General features: G+C 36.0%; 1 protein-coding gene across 1 annotated transcript; it reads left to right on the top strand.

The window, feature by feature from the left end:
- Positions 1 to 8,785: 8,785 nt before the first annotated feature.
- LOC116106726 (patatin-like protein 2) lies at positions 8,786 to 10,746 on the top strand. Its single transcript, XM_031393059.1, has 7 exons — positions 8,786 to 9,017; positions 9,102 to 9,283; positions 9,414 to 9,600; positions 9,766 to 9,927; positions 10,023 to 10,325; positions 10,409 to 10,594; positions 10,708 to 10,746. The coding sequence occupies exons 1-7, from the start codon at positions 8,886 to 8,888 to the stop codon at positions 10,744 to 10,746; spliced, it is 1,191 nt and encodes a 396-aa protein (XP_031248919.1). The 5' UTR covers positions 8,786 to 8,885.
- The last annotated feature ends 493 nt before the right edge of the window (positions 10,747 to 11,239 follow it).

The raw sequence follows: 11,239 nt of genomic DNA on the forward strand, positions 1-11,239 counted from the left end.
TGTTGGTTACAGCTTATACACAAAGGTTATAAGTGTCTAAAACCTGATGGACATAGTTATCACCCCTAGTGTATTCTCACTAGGGGATCTTAAAGGGGGCCTATACCAGCTGAATTCTTCTTCCAACAACCTTCTCTTCAATGTCATCCCCAAATAATTTGTCTTCCCATATAGCCTTTGTTAGTCTATTAAAAAATATGTGTCTCAACTGTCAAATACTTGTAATGACTTAGGTTTTCAGTCCAGTTAATGAAGGTCAGTTTAATAATACAAGTCAGTTCTATAATAAAGTTAGTCATCTTCAAGTCAGATTTTCTCTGATCTCAATGACAATGTTGATAAGGTCTCTCATGTTTTAAATTAATAGCACTTGTACATCTCTTGTTACTGAAAATTGTAATCTACTACTGCTTGAAAAATATAAAATTTCTGATTCTGCCAATAGTTATGTCTCTAAAATAGTTTTTCTAACTAATAATTCTGATCATAAAAACCATAATCCTGTGTTCATTGTTTATTGCTAACACACAATTTGAGGAATACATGCTTTGGCACAAATGATTAGGACATCCTCATTCACAATTCAACATCAAATATTACTTTTTTGCTTTTAAAATTTCCATAAAAAATTAGGACCTCTGTCAGCTCCAATGTTACCTACTATGATGCTTGCCAATTAGGAAAATTACATCAGTCTAGCTTTCCAACATCACAATCTCATGCCATAGCTCCATTAGAACTAATTCATCGTGATGTTTGGGGCTCTGCCCCTGTACCTCAGTAGAAGGTTTTAAACTATGTGCAATTTTTGGATGATTATAGAGATTTACATGGTTTTTCCTCTTAAGACCAAAGCTGAAGTTAAATCAGTTTTTATTAAATTCAGCATCTTGCTGAAAGACATGGATGTAAATTAAAAACTCTACAGACTGATCAAGGTGGGGAATACAAAGCCCTTTTACCATACTTAGTTGATCAAGGTATTAGTTAGACAGTCTTGTGCTTATGTTCACCACAAACGGTAGGATGAGAGGAAACATAGACATATTGTAGAGTCTGGTCTTACACTATTGACCCATGCATCTATGCCACTGCAATACTGGTGGCTAGCTTTTGAAACTGTTGTTTACTTGATTAATAGACTACCCACCCTTGTCCTAAATAGTGTGTGTCCTATAAAAAGCTTTTTAACCAAATTCCTATCTATGAAGGCTTAAAAGTTTTTGGCTGCTCATGTTTTCCTTACACTAGGCATTACAATAGGCATAAATTTGATTTCCATACCATAAGTGTGCGTTTGTTGGTTACAGCTTAATACACAAAGGTTATAAGTGTCTAAACCTGATGGAACAATAGTTATCACCCTAGTGTACAATTCAATGAATGTGAGTTTCCTTTTGCATCAATATATGCTTTCTTTTCCACACCTAAATCTGAACTCTTCATCTCAAACCAGTGTTGACACTTTTACAGTCCACAAGTTTTGCATTTTCCTTATGTCTCTAATTCTGGTCATTATCACCCTTCAGCTCCCTTTGGTTCCCCTGCAGTAATATTCTCTGACAATGTAGTAGTAGGTAAGACTTCTCAATTCATTGTGTCTCCTCCACACACTACCAGCTTCGATACAGCACCATTCCCTCTCCTAATATCTCCAATATCCCTACTATACCTCATTCTGATCATAACAAACCACGTAGATGCCTTCCTATTTTTCTACAGACCACGATCAACCACAATAGATACTACCACATAGATACTCTTCCTATTATTCCTGCAGATTGCTCTTTCTCACTATGTCAGCTTGTTGTTGATCTTACTTCACCACAAGTTGCTGTTGACTTAGATGACAGTTATCTTGGTGAAACCCTTTGTTCCAATAAATTAGCACCATGTAATTCACTGCAAGTTGCTGCTGAACCACTAATAAGTCAGTACATGAGAATATTCATCCAAGGGTGACCAGGTCTAAGTCAGTGTTCAGTCCAATATGGTTTCTTATAGTCAATTGGTGAGGATAATCATTTTGCACTTCTCTCAGTGGGTCTGGCAGTACTGAACCTGTTGAATCAGAACCTAGTAGTCTCTAAGCTCTCTAGAGTAGCAATTGGAAAGCTGCCATGCAGTGTGGTATGATGCACTTATACCAACACACCTGACACTTGTTGATCATACTTTTGATATGAACATAGTGGGAAACAAATAGGTTTTTCGCACAAATTTAATGCTGATGGAACCCTACAAAAATTAAGGCCCATTAGTTGCAAAGGGTTTTCAGCAGACTCCCGACCTTGATTACTTCTAGACTTTCAGTCAGTAATTAAACCAGCTACTATACGCATTGTTTTCACTCTAGCTGTGACACATGGATGGGATATTCAACAAATAGATATTAACAATGCATTTCTTAATGTATTTAAGTGAAACAGTCTTCTGAAGCAACCACCTGGTTTTGAGAGTTCTGTTTTTCCTAATGTAGTTTGCAAGTTGAACAAAACACTTATGGTCTCAAGCAAGCTCCAGAGCTTGGTTTGATCGATTAAAGGCTGCTTTACAACTTAAAGGCTTCCAAAACTCAGTTCAACTCTAGTTTGTTTATCCTGAAACAAGACACTGGTTCTATCTATGTTTTAGTGTATGTCGATGACATATTGATCACAGGCTCTGATAAGGTCTTATTAAGCAGTTAATGAAAGATCTTAATGATAATTTTGCCCTAAAGACCTGGCTCACTAAATACTTTTTGGGCTGGAAGCAACAAGAAATTCAGCAGGTATTTACTTAAAACAGTCAAGTATGCTTCAGACTTATTAGTTCGAACCAATGATGGAGGCACATCCATGCTCAACCTCCCATGACTGTCAATATCAACTTAGTTCAACCGACAGTGAGCTATTTCAGAATCCCAGCTTGTATAGAAGTACTATAGGAGCCCTCAATACTTACACTTCAAAGACCATATCAGCTACACTGTTACAAGTTAAGCCAATTTTTACAAGCACCTACTGATCTTCATGGCAGGATTGTAAAAGGGTGTTGAGGTACATAAGGTACTCTGGATTTTGGTCTTGTGTTCAAACCAGCAAGCACTCTTCATGTTGTGTGTATGCTGATGCTGATTGGGGATGAAGTATAGAGGATCGAAGATCTACCAGTGGCTATTGTGTTTACCTAGGACCAAACTTGATTCAGTGGAGTTCTCGGAAACAGAAGGTTGTTGCCCTTTCCTCTACTGAAGCTGAATATAGAGCCCTTGTTCACACAGCCACAGAGATAGCATGGCTTGAAAATATGTTTATTGAGCTTGGCCTAACTTTTCACACTATACTAGTAATCTGGTGTGATAATGTTAGTGTTGGTGCTCTTGCATCTAATCCGTATTTCATGCTCGAACCAAACATATTGAGATAGACGCTCATTATGTTCGAGAACAAGTCTTAGCAAAAAGATAGCCATCCAATATATTCCCTCCAAGCTGCAAATTACGAATCTTCTTACAAAAACACTCTCAGTTTCTCAATTTACTGGTTTAAGAGCCAAACTGAATGTGTGTCATTAGGAAATGGGTGCAAGTAACTGATAGTTGGTTCAATGCTGATTTTTTTCTGGTTTGCAGCTCAGTTGATTAATCTACAGTTCTGATAAATTGGTGGTGGTTACAGATTCTAGAGTTTATCTGGAGTGATTGCTCTGAAATTATTCTGGAGGTTCTAGATTATCTCTGTCTAATCAAAATTCTGATTTTTTTTCTAATCTGAGTGGAGTAATTGTTATGAAGGTTTGTTGTTCTGGAAGTCTGATTCCTTACTGTTGGTGCACTTTGAAGTTTCTGGTCTGGGTTGCAACTTATGAAGTTGCTCTTGTGCAAGTGCTGAGAAAATTTTTTTTCCTTGTTATGATGTTTTTAGTTGGTGGATGTTTTAGTTGCGTTCTGCTATTTGCAGATTTGATCTTGAGTGCTAAGAAAAAAAATTTCCTTGTTATGATGTTTTTTAGTTGGTGGATTTTTTTTTTTAGTTGCAGTTCTGCTATTTGCAGATTTGATCTTGAGTGGAGTAATTGTTCTGAAGTTTTGGTTGTTCTGGAGTTGCAGTTCTGCTATTTGCAGATTTGGTCTTGAGTGGAGTAATTGTTCTGAAGTTTTGATTGTTCTGGAGTTGCAGTTCTGCTACTTGCAGATTTGGTGCAGTTTTGAAGTTCTTGTTTTGCAGTTTCTACTATTTGCAGATTTGGTCTTGAGTGGAGTAATTGTTCTGAAGTTTTTTGGTTGTTCTGGAGTTGCAGTTCTGCTACTTGCAGATTTGGGCAGTTTTGAAGTTCTTGTTTTGCAGTTTCTGCTACTGCAAACTTGATGCAGTTCTGAAGTTGTTTTGCAGTTCTGCTACTGCAGTTGTTTTGCCCCTGCAGATTTGAAGTTTCAGTTTTTGAAACTTTCCTTTAGTAAGAAAAATGCAGCCCAGTCATTTGATGCTGTGGTGAGATTTGAAGTTCTTGTTTTGCAGTTTCTGCTGCCCCTGCAGATTTGAAGTTTCAGGTTTTGAAACTTTCTTTTAGTAAGAAAATGCAGCCCAGTCATTTGATGCTGTGGTGAGAAAATGCGGAGAAAATGCAGCCCAGGCATTTGGTTCAATGTAGTTAGCTCTTCAGTTAGAACAATGGGGTGAATTCCAGTTTGAGGGGCAATGTTGGACAAATTTAGCACAATGCAGACAGTGCAATGTAAATAGCTTAGGCAGTCCAGTTTGAGGGGCAATGTTGGACAAATGCATTGTCATTTTTAGCTCAAATAATAAAGAGTCCAAACACTGTCGTTTAGAGTGTAAAAGTCCACTGAAAATCTGTATATGTAAAACAGTAGCTACTCTACTTTGTAATTAATGGAAAGTGCAGTAAGAAGGTGTATCTTCTCTGCTCCTACTCTCCCTCTCTGTTTTCAATTTTCTGCTTTTCAATTGCAAAGTTACACTTGTTTGGTTAAAACTTATCGAATCTTATTGAAGTGAACTGAGGTTGCTGTTTTTATAAAAGAAGATGGAGTAAGTGAAATTACAAAAACAGAGCAGTTTCCAGTTCTCTTAGCTAAACAACTTAACAAGACAAGCTTAATAAAACACTGCGTTTTTATTTACCACTCTGAAGAATAAAACGCTGCGTATCAGTCTTTTCTCAGACTTTCATTCTTCACAAATCACAAGTATAATTAATTTACCGTGGTGGAATCAATTTGAAAATATGTTTCTATTCATTTCCACTTATTTATGAATTATGATGTAAAGATTTTATCTAGGTTGGGCATATATATACCGATCTATTTTAAAATCCTCTTTTGTATTTTTTGTTTCTATAAATAATTTATTATTATTTGCTCCATAGTTTGAAGCCAAAGATGGCATCTGATTATATATAATTTATTCAGTAAAGGAGGATAATTTATTCAGTTATGGGATTCCCCACACATATAGAACGAACTTTCAAGCTAGGTTTTATTTAGAATTTATTGGCCTCAATCACATTCTAAACGTTGACCGGTAGGTATTTCATATACATGTCGAAATCAGATGACCAAATGGTCCAACTCCTAATGCTTGATTGCTTTTCTGATTGTCATGATCCTAAAATCCAAGGTGCTCTGAAGTGTACCGTAAGGAATGCATGTTTCAAAAGTCTGAATTCGTAATACAGCCATCTTATATAATAGCATAACATCGCCTTTCTTTGGAAAGAGACATGACATCTTTCTCAAAATTTCATCGAAAAACACTGAACTTGGTAGGGACTGTGGATTTCACGTCTGCTAATATGAGACAAATTTAATGAAATAAAATGATAAAGAAGAGAATTGGTCAATATTGTCTGGGCACAGAAGTTTATAATATCGAGTTCTGTGATCCACCAACTTTCCTTACAATTTCATCCACAGAAGAAGCAAGCACAAGTATCATTGATCGATATGTTCACTGCATCATAGAAAATTAAGGCTACATTTGGTTCACTTTTTTACACTTTTTAGAATTTTTTTTTTTAAAAAGTTAAAAAAAGTTGAATTGGACAGGTATTACGATGTAGGATTTGAAAATTAATAAAAATACCCCCTATATTTGTTTATTTACTAAACACCCCTATAATAAAACATTAAAAATTAACAAAAACACCCCCAACCCACCTATTAAATATGGACAGCTGGCCACCACAGCCGGAGGGTGGTCGGAGTCGCTGTATCGGCGCATGACCGGCTGGATCTTGCCGGTCGTGCCCCGATCTGGCCTTTTTCGGCCAGATCCACGGTGGATTTGGCTGTATTTGCTCGTCAACGACGGCCAAAGATACGGCCGTCGTTGATGGTCAACGACGACCATGTGTTGGCCGTCGTTGACAACTGGCTACGGCCAAGATCTGGTAATTAATTAATTGTTTTTCCATGCATGCAATGCATCCGTTTGTTTCTTTGTTCTTAACATTCAACTGCTAAACGCGAGAATATATTGTTGGTGAGATTCCCAGAGAACCGTAGGTAAGAATGTGATGCATGTAACTAGGCTTAGAGTTAGGGGTGATGGCAATTTTTTGTTTTTATTACTTCAAATATTGCCCTCAATTGGCTTTTATAAAATGCTGCTTCATTCAAGCATCTCGAGAATCACTTAGTCTGATAGTCATGTTTCAGGAAGCAAATAGAATTACGGATGCTTAATTTGAAGAATTGGGATATTATTCAGAGGAGATCAGGAACTTTCGGTACAAGTTCTGCAAAGTCTAGGGGAGGTTGATCTTACCATAATGAGAGTTTAAATCTCTCACCTTGAATTGAAGTGATGACACCATAATTCACTTACATCACAATCTCTTAGAAGTGATCCAGAGAGATTTAAATTTCGTGTTGTTTTAAAAGTCTGAACGGAAAAAGTAACCGACTTTATCAAAATTATGAGGAAGCAGTCAAACATTAGGTTTCATATTTCTTTCCCCAGTGAACAGATGGCTGTTGTATAAAGCCAAATCGATGGATGGACAAAAGAAAGCCAGAAAGAAATTGTGTGGGGACCAAAGTGAGATTAGAAAGAAGACTAAAACACAGCCGCCACTTAAGGTGCTGCTGACCACTGTTCCCATATAAGTCCAATCTAAGCCCTTGTTCTTAGGCATAGGGTAGAGTGTTTTCTTTTTACTGTATATATATTTAATGAATTGATTGACTTTGTCAAATATTATATATACCTGAGAATCGGCTCCTTGAAACCATACCCGGCTAATGCTATTAGTATTACACATACGATACTACCATTGACTTTGTTAGTCGTCACTACCCATCTTCCAACTAATATTATCTCGACTCTTTGCCTTCTTCAATATATAATTTTACTTCTTTCGTTTTCACTTTAGTATTCAGTATTCACATCTTACTTCGTTAACCATTCGATTACGACATTATTGCGACTCCAAACCACCATCATTCTCTTCTCTGATCATTACTCACAAAAACCTCTCAAATCATATTCCTGTTAACTTTGCCAATCCCCAGCAATTGAGCGATTAAAGTTTGCACAACCACTCCTCCAAGTCAAATTCTGATAAATTTCAACCATCAAAATCCAACATTCCACCACCAAAAGACTCATCAGTCTCCCCTCTTCAAAAGCTTTAACAACTTAAACCAAGTTTGCTCTTTGTTCGCCATCGGACTATAAATTTGGATAATAAAATAGTATTTTAAAAGTTCATAGGTAAAAAAAATATCATTAAACCATTATTTGGGTGAAAAAAAAGTCGTTAACTCAAGCGATAAATAAAAAAAGATATCTATTTACGTATACGGTACATGAGTTGCTGGTGATATGAACAAAAGAAGTTTGTAATGTTACAAGTTATGAATTAGTAACAGCTGTTTAAAATGTGTTAATTAAAGAAACATTTGATTAATCTGTAACAATTGATGTTACATCTTTTGACTGTATTAAGCAGCAAATTAAGGATAATGTCACTTAGGCTTAATTCGCTAAGCCACGTTTTAGAAACTGATAATATGATGCATGGACGACGAAGACGATGCCAAGTTTGGAAAAGTTTGCTGCTTTCAAAATTCAAATAAACGCGTTAATAAAAGAGAGGTCTAATGTTTATTTTATGATAAAATATTTTGTTTAATTATTATTTTGACCTTTCTTTACGAGTTTTACCGAGTAATAGGGCCGCCTTAACTTTTCATGTTTAGAACACATGGCCACATGAATACCATGTGAGTGCAACAAATAATTAATATTTGCAAGTTTTATCTGTTCCTAATCCATAAATCTTAACTACTGTTCTTGCTTCAAAATTTTGAAGCTTTCGTCATTCCAGATTCTTGCTATCATCAAGCTGCTCTCACACTAGAAAAGAAAAAGAAAATTCATTTAAGTGAAACACTATCCTCTCAAAGGCCAAGAAAATTATTGACCAATTCAAAAAGCTATTTAGAGTTTCTCCAAATTGAATGTGTGAAATCTCTTAAAGTTGTGTTCATGATACTGAAGATTCCTACGGCCTCAAAGATTGGAACTGTGAATAGTCAATTGTTTTCTTGGACACGAAAAGTTGTTGACCAGCAGTCCACCCATGACAAGTCTCAGAATGTACAGAAACAACAAGAGAATAAATTTGGGATAAATAATCTTAAAAGCAGACCAAGAAACTGTTTACTTGGTCAAAGTTAGACCAGAGTAATCATTTTCAAAATTCAGAACTTCACAGAAAAATAAGTCTATAAATACCATGCATCGCATGCATTCGTCCTCATCAGCAGTGCGCATGCTAAAATCTTCAAAACTTTCATTAATTAATTAAGTACCCTCTCTTTAATCGATCCCTTCGCCTATTCCTTTCTGCATTAATTGCCTTATTAATTTCACATGGAAACTCCAAAATCACCCCTACAGCCTCCAACTTATGGAAACCTGATAACTGTTCTCAGCATTGATGGAGGTGGAATTAGAGGGGTTATCCCGGCAACTATCCTTGCCTTCTTAGAGTCCGAGCTTCAGGTAAAGCTGCTCTACAGGTGAAACTTTTATAATTTTATTTATTTATTTTTTAATATTAACTAGAAAATGTTTTGTTATAAACAGAAACTGGATGGTGAGGAAGCAAGACTTGCGGACTACTTTGATGTGATTGCTGGAACTAGCACAGGTGGCCTCGTAACCGCCATGCTAACAGCTCCAAATGAACAAAACCGTCCTTTGTTTGCTGCCAAAGATATCAAGGACTTCTATCTAAACCATTGCCCCAAAATCTTCCCCCAACAAAGGTATCATCGTGAACTTAAATATGAATAAAGAAAGGAAATGATGCTAAGTCATCGATAGTTTGTACATCAAGGACTTATTTTCTCATCATACTTACTAAAGAGGTATATACTACTTTTTGTTACACAACAGTTGTCCCTTCGCTAACGCTACAAAGCTGCTCAAATCGCTTACTGGACCAAAATATGATGGCAAATATCTGCATCGCCTTGCGAAGGAGAAATTAGGAGATAATAGATTGCACCAGACGTTGACAAATGTTGTGATACCAACTTTTGACATCAAGAAACTCCAACCAACCATCTTTTCCAGCTATGAGGTCCATTTCTAATCCAGCTATTTTCTCTCGGCTGGAGTCTAGAATACAATTTCAATTAGAATAACCATATTCTAACTGTGTCACAGTCATTAGTGAAGAAAAGAAAAGAAAAATACCAATCTTCGACGTCAATTCTGATGCTCTACATGTGTTTCTGTGTTTTAGGTGAAGAAAAGCCCAAGCATAGATGCCTTACTTTCTGATATTTGCATTGGCACTTCAGCTGCCCCAACTTATCTTCCAGCCCATCAATTTGAAACTCATGACCCAAAAGGAAATGCGAGACGATTCGATCTCATCGATGGTGGAGTGGCGGCTAATAATCCTGTACGAAACCCCGAAAATTAAGACTTAAAAATTTTCATTATTGACTTAAAGCTGCAAGAAATCTTATTCATTAATTTGTTAATTTTTTTTTTCAGACTTTAGTCGCTATAAGCGAGGTAACCAAAGAAATCACTCGAGGGAGTTCTGATTTCTTTCCTATAAAGCCAATGGACTACGGTCGGTTTTTGGTGATATCATTAGGGACTGGTTCACCAAAGACGGAAGAGAAGTACGATGCTCATAAAGCGGCAAAGTGGGGTCTGTTGGGATGGTTGACCAGTGAAAGTTCGACTCCATTGACCGATGTGTTTATGCAATCTAGCGGCGACATGATAGACTTTCACATATCTAACCTTTTTAAAGCCCTTCATTCCGAAGAAAGTTATCTTCGAATTCAGGTACATATCCATGTTCATGGTGTTAATTAACATAATATTATATAGTATGTTATCTCTCTAATCAATTTGCTGAAAAATTTCAGGATGATACCCTAACCGGAAACGAGTCTTCCGTGGATATAGCCACCAAAAAGAACTTGGAGAGTCTTGTGGGACTTGGTGAAAGACTACTGAAGAAACCAGTTACAAAGGTTAATTTTGAGACTGGAGTCTGTGAGCCTTGTCATAAGGGTACCAATGAAGAGGCCCTCATAAGGTACATAACTTTTGTACTATGTTTTCTATAATAATCAGTATTAGCATATATACCTAATTTTTGGTCATGATACAGGTAAACCTAAAATCATTACTAATTATTGTATATATATTTGTTTATATGCAGATTTGCAGAAATTCTCTCCAAGGAGAAGCGAACTCGTGACCTAAAATCACCACATGGAAGGGTGACAAATTTAAAGTGAACAATATTATTGTTCGACTAGTTATATCATTTTTTTTTTTAATTAGTCAAATAAACTCGAGTTATTTTTATTCTATTTAGAATAAAAATTCAAACGGGATGGTCTATGTAATTTATCCATTCTTCTGTTAATCAATTTGAATACATAATGTTATAGTGCAAAGTTTATAAAAGTATTGCTGTTATATCATGAGATACAGAGATGCCGGTATCTAATTATTGTAAATTGGTAAAGCCCTTTCTTTCTTATATATATATATGGAGCTGATTAATTATGGAATTTAATTCCTGTTTATAGTATTGTAATTAATATATATCAAAGTTGGACTTTAATAATATTAACAAAAAGACATCTGATAATCCAATTTGGATTCAGTAATTTTGCAAGTAATTAGAAATATATTTGATTTTCTTTTGGTCACGTTTTATACATCCAACGGTTTGTGAGGTTTGA

This window comes from Pistacia vera, unplaced genomic scaffold, assembly GCF_008641045.1.
Source record: "Pistacia vera cultivar Batoury unplaced genomic scaffold, PisVer_v2 Contig117, whole genome shotgun sequence".
NCBI classification, from domain to species: domain Eukaryota; kingdom Viridiplantae; phylum Streptophyta; class Magnoliopsida; order Sapindales; family Anacardiaceae; genus Pistacia; species Pistacia vera.

What these genes read in the sequence shown, in the direction of transcription:
- LOC116106726 (XM_031393059.1), top strand. Translation starts at nt 8,886, where the DNA reads ATGGAAACTCCAAAATCACCCCTACAGCCTCCAACTTATGGAAACCTG. An exon ending in AAAATCTTCCCCCAACAAAG is followed by an intron (nt 9,284 to 9,413) that starts GTATCATCGTGA and finishes GTTACACAACAG; the next exon opens with TTGTCCCTTCGCTAACGCTA. An exon ending in TCATAAGGTACATAACTTTT is followed by an intron (nt 10,595 to 10,707) that starts GTACTATGTTTT and finishes GTTTATATGCAG; the next exon opens with ATTTGCAGAAATTCTCTCCA.